We start from the raw sequence: 17,892 nt of genomic DNA, 5'->3' as shown, positions 1-17,892 counted from the left end.
AAAAAAAAAAATACTTACAGGAAGGCACTTGCAGATAAAGCCACGCCCAGTGTTGCTAGCAATTGAACACGTGCCACCATTCCTGCAAGGTCTTCCTTTACAACCATCCACAACAGATTCACAGTGGCGACCTGCAGAATGCACAGAATCCCAAGCAGTGAGGAAGCCAGCCATGAAAAGGCCTACAAATCTTTACAGAAGAGAATACTTCATCATCTTCACACTACTGTGAAATAATCTGACGGAAAATTATACTCTGCAAATATGGCTAAAAGTACATGCAGGTTCCATAGCATGTATGCTTTTAGCGGTACTAAAAAGAGGCAAGAAAGCAGCATGCATTACATTCAAATATCTCCCCTGTTTTTTTTTAATTAAATAAGAGCATGCCAGGATATTTTAGCACTAAAACCACTCTAGTGCAATTCTGCCTAAATGCCGGTAGACTGGTTCTTGCAGCCACCTAGAAGGATCTGGGAATTCTTTCAGGGTCTGATTCTGTATAATGCGATCAAAGTTGCGCATGAAAATTGGTGCGCACTGCTGATTTGCACGCACAACTTAATTGCTTAACAAGCTAATCAGCGTCAATAACTGGTAATTAACAAGTAAAAATTGGCACTAATTAGAAGTTATGGCCACAACTTTCTAAGCCTATTTTCTAAAGTGGTGTGCGTAAATTATTCTAGTACACGAATATCAAAAGGGGGCATGGCCAGGGGAGGAACATGGATGGGTCATGGGCATTCCTAAAAGTTAGGCGCACTGTTATAAAATATGCCCGATCTGCGCACAACTTAAGCACAGGTATTTAGGCTTGGTTTTCATTAGCCTAAATGGGCCTATGTTAGTCACGCATAAGGACACTAAGCATGATTCTAAAAACTGCGTATAACTTGTGTACATAGGGCCGGATTCTATAAATGGCACCTACATTGTAGCTGCTACTCAGTGCAGCTGTCAAACAACTGCTAGGTGTCATTTATTAGAATAATGCCTAGCAGTGCCTAAGTGGACTTAGGTGTTGCTATGAATCCTAGACATAGGCACCATTCCATTAAGCCAGCATTTTCCTCATCTAATTTGGCGGCATCTATGTCAGATGCTTAACTCATGCATGCCTATTCTCTGCCCCCTAACCACGCCTACTTTTTCAGATAGGCATCGTTAGGTGTCCTTCGGCATGGAAGGGCACTTCCACTTAGGCATTGCTAGGCATCTTAAAAGTTCTGCGCCAAACTCTTAAATTGATTAATGGGCTTAAAAAAAAATTAAACCAATTAAAAAAAAAGTTAGGCATGCTTAGGTGTCCTTAGGCATCGTTAGGTGTCCTTAGGCATCTATGTCAGATGCCTAACTCATGCATGCCTATTCTCTACCTCCTAACCACGCCTACTTTTTCAGATAGGCATCGTTAGGTGTTCTTAGGCATGGAAGAGCACTTCCACTTAGGCATTGCTAGGCATCTTAAAAGTTCAGCGCCAAACTCTTAAATTGATTAATGGGTTTAAAAAAAATGAAACCAATTTAAAAAAAAGTTAGGCGTGGATTCCAAACTTAGATGCCGCTAGTTGGCCACAAATAGGCTGCCTAGCAGTGCCTAATGTAGGCGTTATTTATAGAATATGACCCATACTGTATTAAGCATACACCACCCTCGAATATTTGAGTGGTATATAAATATGTATTAATCTTAAACTTTAGAGGCATTTCATAGAATCGTACTAAGCACTGCCCTTTTTGGTGCCAATTTTTTAAGCGTCATATATAGACTATGGCCCTCAGTCTATAAACGGTTGAACAAACCGAGATATATCTATGAGATATAGCACTTAACAGCAGTGTGTCATAAGATACTGGTTAAATGGGGTAAGGTAAAGGGCCTATTGAAGAATATTATTTGATTAACCACAGTTTAGATTAACAATTGATGCCAAATACTATGTATGTGAATTTTGACATCCTGCTTCTCATGCGTCCCCTTTTTCTTTTCTTTGTGTTTTGTAGGTTTCTTTAGAAAACATAAAAAATTGAGAGGTTTCACTTTTTTTCTATTATGTAGGATGGCCAGTGTGAGATTACAAAAGGAATTGACCCCGAAATATCCACAAAGAAAAGTCATGAGAAAACCAAAAAAACTCTGTGGAGTGACGATGTTCCTAAATGGACTTTATTTGAAAGTGTCAAAGTTCCAATTAATGTACACTGAAATCATCCACATAAAGTACACTGAAATCATCCACATAAAATAATTCCATCCACATAAAAATAAATCATCCACATAAGAGCCTTAAAGGACCTAGTCCGCTAGGGTTACAGGACCCAACATGGTCTGCGTTTCGACAAAAAGTCTTCTTCAGGGATCCCTGGGGGTCCTATAAAGGTGAGTACATGGGAAACAATTGTGTGGTGAGCCGGAAGTGAGACACTGCTTGCAAATGCAGTTCTCTGCTTGCAAATGCAGTTCTCTGTGACCTGCCTATGTCTCCATTTCCCAATACTAGAATGGCTTAGAAATACTAGAATGGCTTAGATTGCTGACCCAAAGTTACCTGTATATCCTTGCATGCATTCACACCTGTAGTCATTCACCAGCTGAATGCAGTTCTGAGCCCCCTGGGTGTCACAGGGGTTTGATAGGCACTCATTGACGTCCCCCTCACAGCGCTCGCCCACAAAGCCAGGAGGGCAGATGCAGCTGTAGCCGCCCACTTTATCGGTACACTTCCCATTGTTAAAACACTTAGGCTCCAGACTGACCGTATCGAAAAATGGAGTGCAGTCATCAATGTTGATTTCACAGTGAACACCTGGAGGGAAGATTTCCTCAGCATCACAGCAAGAACTCATTTTATCAAAAATGTATGCGTTTTTCTGTGAGACGTAAGACATCTCTTTGCTACTTGTAAAATATTTTTCTGTACTTGCCTTATACTCTATTCTGATTAATGAAGCTTATTAAGCACTGAGGGTGTAATTTCTTAACAGGGAACTCAGTGGCGTAATGAGGGAGGGAGGCGCCCGGGGCAGTGGAGCAGGGGGCTGCTTCAACCGCCAACCCCACCCCCCCATGCCCTCCTTTCCACCCCCCCCCCCACACCACACTCATTCTATCCCTTCCCACCCCATAACTCAAAATCTTCTCCAGCATGAGCAGGTTCTTCACCTGCTGCTCGAGTTGGCTTTCCCTCTGACGTCACTTCCTGGTCTTGCAACCTGGAAGTGATTTCAAAGGGAGCCAAACCTGTGCGAGCAACAGGCTAGAGTATCTGATTCCGCTGGCAAAGATTTTAAAGAGGTATGTGGGGGAAGGGAGGGCACAAGTGTGGCATAGGGGGCGGAGAAGTGTCGGGATCCCCACGGAGACAGCGCTCGGGGCAGTCCACCCTCCCCCGTTACTACACCACCGAGGTGCCTGTTTTATAAAGACAATGCAGGTATCTATGTGTCCTTATAAAACAGGCTCATACAGTGACCCCCCCACCCAGTGGCATAAGAACGTAAGAATGGCCATATTGGGTCAGACCGAAAATCCATCAGCCCAGCAACCTGTTTCCAGCAGTAGCCAATTCAAATCACAAGAACCTGGCAGAAACCCAAATAGTAGCAAGTAGCACACAAATTATCACCTGCTCCAAAAGTATACACATTTTACAAATAAAACATGCAAACATCACAACCATACCCAAATCACATTCCTAGGAATGCCTATATGCAAATCATGCAAATGTAGGCACAGTCTTGCAATACGTCTGCTTTTTAGGTGTACATAACTGTGCAAAATTTTATAACAGATATTTGCTACATAAAAAATATGCTCTCCTTGTGCAAAATGCTTCAAAATAGCTTAACATCAGTAGTATAAAGCAGTGGTTGCCAACCCTGTCCTGGAGGAACACCAGGCCAATTGGGTTTTCAGGCTAGCCCTAATGAATATGCATGAAGCAAATTTGCATGCCTATCACTTCCATCATATGCAAATCTCTCTCATGCATATTCATTAGGGCTAGCCTGAAAACCCGATTGGCCTGGTGTTCCTCCAGGACAGGGTTGGGAATCACTGGTATAAAGCATGCTTCATATATGTTAAATATGTATATGAATGTGGATTTAAATACCAACAAGCTTTCATATAGCTAAGGAGAGGATGCATCAAATGTAGCAAGGTCTACAACAGTAGATGCAAATTGTATTAACATTTTATTTATTTATGTAAAACTTTTTTATATTGTTTACAAAAAAACTAACCCCCTGTTTTACTAAGGTGCGCTAAGCATTTTTAGCACACGCTAAATCTACGTGCGAGCTAAACGCTAACGCATACATAGACTAACATGCACGTGTTAGCATTTAGCGCATGGTTAGTGCGTGCTAATATTTAGTATGCGCTAAAACGCTTAGCACATCTTTGTAAAAAGAGCCCTAAATGGTTTACATCAATTAAAACAAACATAAGATAAAAACAAACCACATCATAAAATCTTTATCATAAAAACATTTCTTCTCTTCAAATGTCAACTAATAAATTGCAAAAATGCAGTAACGAACAGCTGAATTTTAACTGTTTCTTAAATTGAAACCGGTTTACAGACGATTGCAATTGCCCCACCAGCAATACAAAAAGTCATCGCTCTAGTTTCTGCATAATTTCCCTGCACTATTGGAATTAATAGCTTTTGATTTTCGGATCCTAAAAATCTATTAAGGCTTATAAAGTGCCAAAACTTGTCGATGGTGTTTGATGGTAAATAGTCTGATGGACCACAGTAACAACTTTATGTTGCACCCGAAATACAACTGGTAACCAATGTAATTGCTTCAGGATTGGTGTAATATGTGCCATCCTGTCAGCTCCCATTACTAACCTTGCTGTGGCAATTGTAACGCTATTAATACTTAACTGTCTCCTTTATGGATAGATTAAATTTAAAACTAGAGTATAGCAATGATTTTTTTTGGCATTACAAATTTTAGTATATCTCTATTTTAAAAACATGGTCACATGCTAGTTTTTTTGCACTGTTGACAGTGAAACCATCTGAGCTCATTAACATACCTTGGGTTCCCCTGGGGCAGGAGCATTTGTAGGTATTAATGAGATCGATACAGGTCCCTCCATTCTGGCAAGGGTGAGACAGGCACTCGTTGATTTCTTCTGAGCAGTTAACACCATGATAGCCAGGAACGCACTAGGAGGACATTATCAAGAAAAGCTTCATTTACTGGGAGAATGGTGTTGCCATAATTATAACAATAATAACTTTATTTTTCTATACCGCCAATAATCATATGACTTCCAGGCGGTTTACATTTGAAGAGAGCTGGACAATCAGCGAGTTACAATATGCAGATAGTGAAATTAGTATGTAGAATCTTGAAATACAGCGAAATACAATATACAGTTTGTTTAGTATTTTCAGAGGGGACATGTTAGAAATAGGAGCTAATTACAAAATACAGTTTGTTAAGAATTTCGGAGGGGCATTGGATAGAAATAGAATGGAAAAAGATTAGCAGAGTTACTGTTTAGGTGATATATCAGTCGAATAAGGCAGTTTTTGTGACATTTCTAAAAACATCGTAGGTCAGTCTAGCTCCATTAATGTAGTTGTCAAGCCATGTTGTTGTTTGTTTGCTTGGTACATAAGGTTCTTTCCAGAAAGGTTTTGTATTTAATGCCGGTAATGCTTGAATATGCAAATAGACTGGGATTTCAAGTACTTTTGCTTTATTTTATTGTAAAGTTTTCATTAAAAATAACATTTAAAAAAAGGGTTTCCCCCATATTATGTCCATATTGTTACAAAAGTATAGACCAGGAGCTGGCAACCTTTTTATAGCAAAGATCCAATTTATCCAAAATGTTTGACTCAAGATTTACAAAGAACCACAAACTGTAGCTTCTCACCCCTCCAACCCTTCACAGGTCTCTGCACCTCTCATCCTTCTCTCCCCTGCTCATAGCCAAGATTCTCTCTCCTGTCCAGGCCCCGATTCTTTAATCTCCCTCCCAACCCCACAATTCCCCCCCTCCCCCACACACCCAGGCCTACCGAGGTACCTGGTGGTCCAGGGGGAGTCTTTGTGGCATGTGTCTAACTCTTGCTCCTGCCTCATCGCAGCTGCCTTCAAAATTGGCTGCCGTAGCCTCTGGCGGCAGCTCGTGGTACTACAAGAAATGCCGCAAGCAGCTGCGAGAGCTCACGACAGCTATTTTACAAGGCAGCCGCAAGGAAGCAAGGGCCTGGAGTGCTACAGGTTACCGACCCCTAGTATAGACCAATGAACACCAAATAAATTATGCTAAATAATCCCACCCCATATGACTAAGTACTACAATTCTGCCTCACTGGTTATTTAAGTTTTAAAACAAATTTTACTGCAAAAAATGCTGCATCAAGGTCAGTGAATCACTCCTCCCAGCATGAGACATTCCCTTGGTTTGAAAACAATGGAAGTTTTAGATACAGCCTCCTACATTTTTGTGAACTTGAGGAAAAGTGTGGTTTAAATGGGACATCAAGTTTCAAATTTATTAAAAAACTAGTCTTTAAGCCCGTTACATTAATGGGTGCTAGAATAGATGGATGTCTGTCTTTCTTTCTTTCTGTCTCTCTACCTCCTGCTGTATTTCTCTCTCCCTGACCCCCTTTCTCTGTCCCTTTTCCTGCCCCTGTGTCTTTCTTTCTTTCTTTCTGTCTCCCTCCCTCCCGCTGTCTGTCTGTCTTTATTTCTATCTGTCTCTCTCCCTGCTCCATATGTAACATTCACCCCTTCATTTCCCTGTGCAGCAGCATTTCCCTCCCACGACCTCACTTCCCTGTGCAGCAACAGAAGCAGTATTTCCCTCTCCATTCACTTCTTTGAACAGCAGCAGCGGTATTTACCTTCCCCTACAGGTCCCTGTGCAGCATCATTTCCACCCCCCCCCCCCTTTGCTTCTTGCGGTCTGGCCTACCATCGCACTCACTGTGAGAGATTGAGAGGGCAAAGCAGGAAAAACGGCACTACTGGTAGAAGTTTATTTTTAAGTTTAAAGTTGCCGCCGCAGCTCCTCTCACGATCGCTGCCTGCGTCGGAAGCCTTCTCCGATGCAAGTGCGGTTCATAAGAGCAGCCGCCGCAGCACCTTTAATCTTAAAAATAAACTTCTACCGGTAGTGCCGTATTTCCTGGATTTAGGTTTGCGCGAGGTGGAGAGCAGGGAGGCCAGCGGTTTCCAATTTGTTTTGTGGCCACCAGGTATAAGATAGCGAATAAGGCCCCTCTCCCATTTTACTTGCCCCCAAGCGCCAATTCTGTGCACGTGTCCGCCGCCAGTACTCCCAATGACCTCCTCGCGGTCCAATGTGGTCAGCCATAGCGATGTTTCTCTGGTGGTGGGTGAGTGAGGGCGGGAGGGGGGAGTCGCGACGCGTTTGGTGCCTCTGTCAATCGGCCCCTGCCACAGCTAAGTGCGCATGCGCACTCCTACCTGCGGGTCCCTACAGCTCACGGAAAACGGGAGCACACAGGTGGGAGTGCGCATGCGCGCTTAGGGCTTTATTATATTAGATTTATTATACCGTCTAATCAGGCTTCTAGGCGGTGTATATCAATAAAAGACAATTATAAATGACATTTAAATAGTGAGTTAAAATAACATCAATTCCAAACCTATTTCTAGCCATCAATATGTGATCCTGATCAAGTAACTTGCTCCCACTCCCAGCTGTTTGTCTCAGAACATCACTGGGGTCAAGGAAGGCTAATTCCATTTGAAATCTTAAGCCTATATTCATAATTTGGATGTCTGCAAAACCAACACTAGAGGTTTTTGTTACTAACTTTGGGAAGGTTAGTTATTTTCTCCAGTGGTACTGAGGGTGAGAGGCGCTCGGGGTGATGGTGCCCCTCCCCAGCCCCCTCCTGCCGTGCACGTGCACTGCTTCCCTTCCCTTCCCCCATACCTCTGTAATGTTCCTGGCACAAGCAGCAACCCCCAAGCTGCTGTCGCGCCAGCATCAGCTCTTTCTCTGATGTCACTTCCTAGGTGCGGGTCCAGGAAGTGATGTCAGAGGAAGAGCCGACGCTGGCATGACAGCAGGTTGAGGGGTTGCTGCTCATGCCAGGAACGTTACAGCGGTACAGAGGAAGGGAAGCGGCATGCATGCGTGGCGGGTGGGCGAAAAGGAGGACGGGTGCCTGCGCCCTCACCAAGACTACACCTGCCCCCCTTACTGTACCACTGATTCTCTCTGTGCAAGGCAAATTTTCACTTTGATAAAAGCATGAGAGCAGCTGTTTCAAGGTAGAACGTTGAGCAGTCGGCATACCTCACAGGAGTAGCCTCCCAGATAGTCTGTGCATGTGGCTCCGTTCTGACAGGGGCTTGGAGAGCACTCATCAACTTGCTCTTCACAGTAACTGCCAGTGTATCCCACCGAGCAGCGGCAGTAGTGAGTGTTACCAGTGTCCACGCAGAAACCGGAGTTCCTACAGAGATTTGTGATGTCAACATCTGCAAAGGATACACAGCAAAATGAGCGTATGGAGGAATATCCTACAAGGCAGGCATAGTCCAGGACAGTCAGGATGAGATCAAAGCAAAGATTTCTAAAGAAAAATAACAGTAGTGGATTGCGCTCAGGGAACACAAAGCCATTAATTGTGAGACTTGAGTTCCAGTCCCACTTCCACTATTGTGTCGTGCATTCAAACTTAAATACAGGCAGTCCCCAGTTTAAGAACGCCTGACTTATGTCAAACTCGTATTTATGAACCAGGGTCCTGCCTCTCTCTTCATGTGCCAACACACCCCTTCTTCCTCCCTTCCTGTCCAAATGCGACCCTCCTCCTCCCTTCCGTGCACCAATGTGCCCCTCATCATCTTTCCCTCCATTCTGCATCCCAAATTCGTACCTCCAGCGGTTGTTTACCTCCTCTGGCCAGCTCTCTCCTCCCAGTCGCACTTCTCTTCGCAAAGCCACAGCTGCTGGTTCCTGCACAGGTCAGCCACGAGCTGCGTGCAGGAACCAGCGGCCATGGCTTTGCGAAAAGAAGTGCAACTGAGAGGAGAGAGCCAGCCAGAGGAGGTAAACACCTTGCGGGAGGCATGAATTTGGGACGCAGAATGGAGGGAAAGATGAGGGGCGCCGATGTCACAGGAAGGGAGAGGTAGGGTTTCGTTGGGACACAGAAGGAAGGGAGCGGGCAAAAACTTCGGACTAAGGATGGAAGGAAGGAAGAAAGGAGGGAAGGAGCATGAACTTGGGACATAGGATGGAACAATGGAGGGAGTGAGGGAAAGATGGGAAGGGAATAGAAAGGGAGAATTGTTGGGCATGGGTGTCTGAGTGAGAAGGAAAGAAATGGTGCACATGGGGAAATGAAGGAAACGGTGAATTGTTGGGAATAGGGAGGGAGAAAGAAACATTGGACATGGTAGTGGGAGAGGCGTGAGGTACAGATGCATGGGGGTGAGAGGGAGAAATATTGGATGTGGTGGTAGAGAGGGAAGAGTGGGACGGATGAAGAACAAAAGTAAGTGTAAAATCTCCTATCTTTTCTTTCTATTTAAACTACAGTGCTTTGTTTTAAGGACTGTTTCTTTAAGGTTTAACATCTTTATAGACTGTTTACTGTACAGGATCCGAGTTACATACAAATTCAATTTAAGAGCATTTTAAAAAAACGGAACTCGTTCTTAACCCGAGGACTGCCTGTAATACGAGTTACCACAGCAACATTCCACACCACTGCAGGAAACTGATGGCTTTGTTTTATAGGACGCTGATGGTTAACATGTCTGAAGATACCAGAAAGTAGCTTTGCCAGCGTAAGCCATCACTTTGCTGCTCATTGTATTGTATTGGTCAGTGATGACGATCTATATTATAACGTAAAAATCAATACTATAAAAGCTGAATATGAAAAATATCTACAAAACACCTAAAGATATTCAAATATCAGTAATATTATCAGAAATTTCTTAAGGGCAGGTTCCTACCACGGAGAAAAAGACCTCAGTGTTTCATGGAAATAAATCCAAAAATCTGCTATGGTGAATACTAAGTTTGTCATAGAACACACATCCTTGATCATAAAAAACTCCGTGGATTACTATTATATTATATTAATAGAATCCTTCAAAATAACTCTCTTCCTAAAGAAGGAAACATATGGAAACAAGCAAATGAAAAACCTGCACTTATCTTCTGATAAACTAGATCTCCACTGCTCTGTTGCTCCACTGCTCCGGTTGCTCTTTTTCAAAGGTAATTTGTAGTTATGTTGTAATATAGGTTTTTGATTTACAGCATAACTAACTATAAGTTTTTTTCTCAGATATTCCCCTGAAGCAGCGAATTGGCGAAACAGGGCTTGTCGGGAATAATGAGATGAACCTTTAAAACCAATTGAAAACTGAACTGGGAAAGTGTATTTATATTTTGACAACGGAGCAGTGGAGATCTAGTTTATCAGAAGATAAATCAAAGATAAGTGCAGGTTTTTCATTTGCTTGTTTCCATATGTTTCCTTCTTTTTGGAAGAGTTATTTTGAAGGATTCTATTAATATAATATAATAGTAATCCACGGAGTTTTTTATGACCAAGGATGTGTGTTCTATGACAAACTTAGTATTTGCCATAGCAGTTTTTTGGATTTATTTCAATTGCTATATTATAACGTAACATAATTTCCATCAAGTGTTCTGCAGAAGGCAAACAAAAGGTTTTCATTTTTCTTCAGACAGAAGACTGCAAATAAAAAGTACAATTACGGTCCTGTATTAGCTTTCTATACAGATACAAAGAATAAGAAAAATGCAAAACAACTGCCCCACCAAGGATGCAGCTGGTCTGAGATTTCAGGTTCTTATTTTCAATATCGCAGCAGTATTGCGCCTTTAAGAGGGCTGGGCGAACCATTAGACAAGACTAGGGAGTCGCCTAGGGCAGCTACAGTCAAAGCAAAACAACAGGTCCTGACAACCATGCAAACTCAAAGAAATAATGAGGGAAGGGGTGGAGGGATTTTTACAGCAGGGAGGGAGTACAATTTTCAAAAATCCATTTACCAAGATCTTTCTGGGAGAAGTGGTTATGGAGGGGGAGCACATGGTGGAAGGTTTGCCATTAAATACACTTTAAGTGAATACTCACCCTGCTGTCTAGCAGCCACTTCACAGGAAACATTGGGGATGTCACAGTAGAGACCAGTCCACCCACTGTCGCACTCACAGCGGTACAGGTTATTTGTTTGCCAGCATTTGCCTCCATTCTTGCAGGGAGCTGAATCACACCACCGCACAAGGCTCTGGGGGAGGAGACTGAGACTGAGTAACTTGAAAAATAAAGAGATCAGAGATTTGCAAGAATTTTATACATCATAAAAATAAAATCAAAGATGATGTGCAAGGGGATGAGCAAAAGACTGTCTTTAATTTTAAAGTAAAATGAACTTCTGGTGGAAGCATGGAGCTGTAAGCAGCAAGCACTTGCAGCTCTACAACATCTGAAGCAGATCTGCAAATTTTCGGCAATTTCTACCCCACTCCCTCACTATATACAGTACGTATTGTTTGTGAGTTTATATACTATGGGCACACCAGACAAAAGATCTGCGGAGCTTATTGCCGCCAAATTACTGAGGAAAGAACGTGGAAAGCCCAGGCCGGCTGAATCCAAGATCGCGGACCATGTGGGCTTGCCTATTCCAATGACTCCCAGCTCAGTCTGGGTGGTTGAAGTGGCTACAGAGGTGCAGGCTGCCTAGGAAGATACACTTGGAGATAAACTGCAACGAATATTAGATAAACTGCACAATCTAGACCAGTGCTTTGCCTTCTTAACATCTGAAGTGCGCAAGGCTCAACAACAAATTAGTAATGCGAAGGATGCAGTACAGCGGATTACTCAGGAGCAGGCGAACTACTCCTCTACGTTAGCTGAACTGAAAGCAAAGATTAAGGACTTGGAAAATAGATCCCGCCGCAATAATATGGGGGACTCTCTGAGGCAGGGAAGATAAATCTCTATGCGACTAGGCCAAAGGAGGGAGCTCCAGGGAAAACCGCATGTGATAATCTGTCACCTTCTTAATTATCAAAAAAGTGGACATTCTGTGGGCATTGAGACAGGGTGGTAAGCTGCAGTATGAGAACAAGCTCCCAGATAAACAGCTTCCCAGATCTTCTGGTTTAAAGATTATTCAATGGAGGTGTCTCAAGCTCGGCAGAGTTCCCCCCCCATGCTCCCACCTGGAACAATGACAGATCTCCTTTGCCCTGCTTTATCCAGCGAGACTCAAATGATTCACCAGGGTAGACCGCACCATTTTGACTCACTTGACCAGACTCAGAAATTTGTGGATGATCATATGTCTGAGGGAGCAGCGTGACCACAGTTTGCAATCATCTGGCACTGCATGGCACTGTTTGGCGACCCATGGATCCTTTCAGGGCTAGTTCCTTATTGACCTGGAGCACGAAGGACTGCGCTGAAGGGACTCTTGTCCTCGCTCTTTTTTTTCCTTTCTCTCTCTCTTCCCTTCTGTGTGTTGGTCTTGGTTGTGCCAGTCCCAGCTGTGGAGAGCCTTTAGCTTTTTGCTCTTCCAGTGGGGATTTGGGTGTGTAACTTGGGTGAGTCGGGAGCCTCAGTTGGGTAGAGTGAGTGTTGGTATGGTTGGACGTGATTGTTGGTTTTCCTGTTTGCCTTGTTCGGTGGGGGTACAATTGTTTAGCCTGTTGGGGCTGCTGTTGGGGTGAATTGGGATCCATAATTGCCTCTGTGGAGGGTGTACTAGTTTCCTAGAAGTTGTACCACTTATGATGCAGGGCTTTTCTTTGGGGGAGGGGGAATAGGGGGGGTGCTAAGGGTTTTTTTGGGGCAGATTGGGTTAGGCGAGGGTTGGGATCAAGGGCAGGGTTTTCAAGTGAGCATAGGGCCTAGTAACCCATATGGTAAGGACTAATCTGAAGGGTGCTGGCTGGGACACCCTTTGGACACCATTGTGGCATTAATTTTCTTTTTCTATTCCAGTGAGTGAGTTCCGCCTTAGATTGTTATGGACTTTAAATTAGTATCATGAAATGTGGGAGGCATACACTCTCCAATCAAACGTTCCATTTGTTGAATCGCACTCAGATGACCATAGTTTTTTGCAGGAAACAAGATTAACCTCAGCGGAGCACACCAAGTTATGTACATGGTGGGTTGAGTGTCATTTTGAGGCCCCAGCTATCCATAAGAAAGGAGGAATAGCAATTTTATATGGAAAGGGACGCCACCGGGTGGTGCAAGATTCCAATGGATGCTATGTCATTGCTTCTATTACTCTTAATGGTAAACCTTTACTCCTCTGTAACATCTATGTGCCTAACAATCCAAGTAATAGGTTCTTTCGGCATCTACGAAATCAGCTTTGGGCCTTTGGGGAAGTGCTTGTGATCTTGGGAGGGGATTTTAAGAAGTTCCAGATCCCCTATTGGACTGCTTGTCCACAGCAGGCAGAAAGACATCTAAGTTAATTACGGGCCCTTCCCTGCTTTCCACCAATTTAAACATGGTGGATGTATGGCGAGTGCTATACTCTTTGGAACGGGATTATTCCCATCTCTCCCGGGCATATGACACCCTTTCCCGCATAGACCTTATTTTGATCTCATTCCAGCTGCTCCCGGAGGTGAGGGGGTGGAGATGGACCTATAGAGATATCGGATCATGCTTAGGTGCAGTTACACTGGTGCAGGGGAGATCCCAGGGGAGGGCAGAGTCGGAGATTTCCTTGCTATTTATATAGAGACACACGATTTCAGGAGTATCTTCTTAAGAAGACTATCAATACCATAATCAAGTACACCAAGATGATCAGGTATAGGACCGTAAATCTCTTGGATTATTTTCAGAATTTTAAATTGTATCCGAAAACAAACTGGTATCCAATGCAGTTTCTTTAAAATTGGAGTGTGTTCAAAGCAGGATTTTCCCATCAGAACCCAAGCTGCTGAGTTTTGCACAATCTGCAATGCTTTCAAATGGACAGAAGGAAGCCCTAAGTAAATTCCATTGCAAAAGTCAAGCTTTGAAAACATCATAGTGTGTAGCACTTGTCTGAAGTCCCAGTCTGACAGAAAATTATTCAATTGTAGTAGCTTTCTCATTATGAAATATGCAAGCTGTACTACTCTTGCTTTCTCCCTTATCCCACTTTCCTCTAGGCAGTGGTCTCAAACTCAAACCCTTTGCAGGGCCACATTTTGTATTTGTAGGTACTTGCAAGGCCTCAGAAAAAAAAAATGCCTTAGTAAAGAAATGGCAATTTTGCACGAGGTAAAACTCTTTATAGTTTATAAATCTGTCCTTTTGGCTAAGTCTTAATAATAATACTGTATTGTAATTTATAGCTAAAGAGACATATGATCAAGAAACTGTTTTATTTTACTTTTGTGATTATGATAAACATACTGAGGGCCTCAAAATAATACCTGGTGGGCTGCATGTGGCCCCTGGGCCACAGGTTTGAGCCCACTGTTCTAGAGCGAGGATCTCCAAACTTTTCACCATGAGGGCCAGCACTTTTCAGTGGGCTGTAGTAAAAAAAAAAAAAAAAAAGATAAATACTGTATTTTTTGGACCATAAGACTCACTTTTTCCATCCCCAAAAAGGGGGTGTGTCTTATGGACCGAATTCACTGTGCGTGCCCCCCCGGTACCTTTTTTAGTGGCTGTGGTCCAGCATGGTCTCCTGGACGGCTGCCTTTGTCTTAGAAGAGTGACGCACAATGCAGGAGTGCGACCTCTGCGCTTCCTGCCTTGTCGCGCCACTCTGGGATTGGCTGCAGTCAGAGACTTAGGAGTTCTGATCGACAAGTTGATGAAGCCGTCCACGCAATGTGCGGCGGTGGCGAAAAGGGCAAACAGAATGCTAGGAATGATAAAGAAGGGGATCACAAACAGATTGTAGAAGGTTATCATGCCGTTGTACCGAGCCATGGTGGCCCTCACCTGGAGTACTGCATACAGCACTGGTCATCGTACATGAAGGACACGGTACTACTCGAAAGGGTCCAGAGAAGAGCGACTAAGATGGTTAAGGGGTGGGAGGAACTGCCGTACAGCGAAAGATTAGAGAAAATGGGCCTCTTCTCCCTCGAACAGAGGAGATTGAGAGGAGACATGATCGAAACATTCAAGGTACTGAAGGGGATAGACTTAGTAGATAAGGACAGGTTGTTCACCCTCTCCAAGGTAGGGAGAACGAGAGGGCAGTCTCTAAAGTTGAAAGGGGATAGATTCTGTACAAATGTAAGGAAATTCTTCTTCACCCAGAGAGTGGTAGAAAACTGAAACGCTCTTCCAGAGTCTGTCATAGGGGAAAACACCCTCCAGGGATTCAAGACAAAGTTAGACAAGTTCCTGCTGAACAAGGACGTACGCTGATAGGGCTAGTCTCAGTTAGGGCGCTGGTCTTTGACCAGAGGGCCGCCGCGTGAGCAGACTGCTGGGCATGATGGACCACTGGTCTGACCCAGCAGCGGCAGTTCTTATGTTAAATACCATGAAGTACACAATTACGATTCAGTATTAAATAAAGTTGTGAATAATATTAATATCAACATAATATGGAATATTAATATATTTTGAACACAATTTTAATTAATGCATTTGAAATCTATCAACACCCCGAGGTTTTTTTTTGCCGATTCTCATTGGAAAATGAGTCCAATTGGTGCATTTCCGCACAATTCTTCTGCGGATCGGATAAAATCATATCGTGGGCCAGATGTGGGCCACAGGCCGTACTTTGGAGACCCATGCTCTAGAGTATACAGATTCAGGTCTTCAAGTCTCTTTATGTTGCTTTTGTCTGAACTGCTTCAAGTCTTTTAATGTCCTCAGTGAGAAATGGCCTCCGAAACTGAATGCAAGTTTGACCTCGCCAGTATTCTTTTCTGTGTTCCTCTTTAAGGCCCTTGCAATAATAGCCCTGACACTCATAGAATTCCTATGAGCATCAGAGCTTTTACTGCAGCGGCTGGTGATAAAAAACCCTTACGCAGCTTGATAAAAGGGGGCCTTAATGTCCTTCTGTATTTTATGAATGTCATCTCTTTTGCCTTTGTTTTTTCAACCACTTGTTTGGAGAATCATATTGGTTTCCTTTTTTCTTGCTTTTATTTAGTCTTACCTTTTTTTTAACTTTCCTCCCATAAAATTGGCACTTACAGGACTTAATTGGGATAACATTGAGAGTTAAGTGAATAGAACAGCTCAACTTGCTTGGGGGAAAAAATTATGTTATTTATGTTGAAGTTTTAAAAATGTTTGGAGGCAATTCTATAAAGGGCATCCAAGGGGGATTACAAGACCAAGGTGCCACTTATGCATGTGTGAACACTTATGCCATGATAATGGCAAGCGTAAGTATTTGCAGCTTTGTGGCACTACATTAATGTATAATTTATACTATTCTGTAAATTACATGCATATCTGGTAGACCCCGCTCATATTCCACCCACTTACACACTCCATTTGAAAATCAACCATAAGGAAATGCTTGTATACGTTATAAAATTGTGGCTATTTGATTAGTGGTGGGTATTAGGTGCCCATCTGTAGGTTTTAATTTATAGAGTTGCTCCTTATGACTCTGGGCAAGTCACTTAACCTTCCATTGCCCTAGGTGCAGATAAGTACTTGTATATGGTATGTAAACCACTTTTGATTGTAAGCACACATGGTATATCAACCCCTTTCCCTCTCACATATGTAGTCAGCATACAAACTTTACACTTAAGCGGACTTAAAATGTAGACAAAATCTGATTCAGGAATGTAAATTTTATGAGTAGCTTGTGCAGGCTGAAAAGTCCACACAGGCTATACGACATACTTTACTGCAAATGTACCCCAGCATGCTTTACTACAGAAGCCCTCAAAGTGGTTCCAAACCTATTCTGCAATAAAATCAAAACAGGAAGTGGTTTGTAGCTGCAGGAAGAAGCAAGCTTGTCCTTGAAAAGAAATCGTATGGCCATTTACCTGACAGTTCAGACCAGTGTATCCCTGGGGACAAGTACATTTATAGGTCCCGTAGCTATCTTGACAGGTTCCACCATTGAGGCATGGCTTGGAATCACATTCATTAATGTCATGTTCACAGTAGCTGCCTGTGAAGCCAGTCGGACACAAGCAGGTGAAGGTGTTGATGCCATCCACACAGGTGCCCCCATTAAAACAGGAGCTGTTATAAGGAAAAGAAAGCTTCAGGTAAATTTAAGATCTAAAAAGCTGAGAATTACACACTTCCTCCTGTGTGGGGCAGTATACACCAATAATGTGTATAATAAATATTGCCATACTACCAACTTTTAATAACTAGCAATAAGTATATCTGCTCCTGACTGAAAATAATTGTTATAGTCATAACAAATGCTTTTGTAAGAAAATAAAAAATAAAAAGAAGACCCTATATGCACTAAAACAACAGTAGCACAGCAAAATATCTTAGTTTGAAGAAATGAGTCAGTAGAAACCCAGAATGTGTATTGGGCATATGGTTGTTTGTGCATCAGAGGTGGACTGACTGGTTCCCTTGGCAATAAGGGTCATGGGCCCAAATCCCAGCCTCCCGTCTGCCAGCTTACTGGCTCTGCATCATCTCTCTCAACTCCTCTCCCCTTGCCCACAGCCCAGTATCTCTACCTTCTCTGCTCAGCACCAGACTGCTGAAGAGAAATGCTGCTATTCTGCCACAGAAATACAGGAGGAGATACTGGGCTTTGGGCGAGGAGAGAGACAAGTAGTCGCAGACCTGGGATGGAGGGGAGTATGAAATGATAGACATGTGGGACGGGAAGTTCAGGACCCTCGGGCACTGCCCAGTTGCCCAAATGGTACGTCCATCTCTG

The 17,892-nt window shown here is 43.2% G+C and overlaps 1 protein-coding gene across 1 annotated transcript in view; it reads right to left on the bottom strand.

Moving 5' to 3' along the window:
- The window catches only part of NOTCH1 (notch receptor 1), a 199,212-nt gene that overhangs the window by 25,905 nt on the left and 155,415 nt on the right, over positions 1 to 17,892 (bottom strand). Inside the window, exons 19-24 of the mRNA XM_033960230.1 lie at positions 17,024 to 17,225; positions 11,145 to 11,298; positions 8,315 to 8,499; positions 5,057 to 5,189; positions 2,553 to 2,810; positions 19 to 131 (exon numbers count right to left, since the gene is read on the bottom strand). Coding sequence (XP_033816121.1) covers positions 19 to 131; positions 2,553 to 2,810; positions 5,057 to 5,189; positions 8,315 to 8,499; positions 11,145 to 11,298; positions 17,024 to 17,225 — 1,045 coding nt within the window. The remainder of the gene's footprint in view (positions 1 to 18; positions 132 to 2,552; positions 2,811 to 5,056; positions 5,190 to 8,314; positions 8,500 to 11,144; positions 11,299 to 17,023; positions 17,226 to 17,892) is intronic.

This window comes from Geotrypetes seraphini, chromosome 10, assembly GCF_902459505.1.
Source record: "Geotrypetes seraphini chromosome 10, aGeoSer1.1, whole genome shotgun sequence".
Lineage (NCBI taxonomy): Eukaryota > Metazoa > Chordata > Amphibia > Gymnophiona > Dermophiidae > Geotrypetes > Geotrypetes seraphini.
The sequence above is the reverse complement of the archived record's forward strand: the minus strand, read 5'-3'. Positions and strand labels throughout refer to the sequence as shown.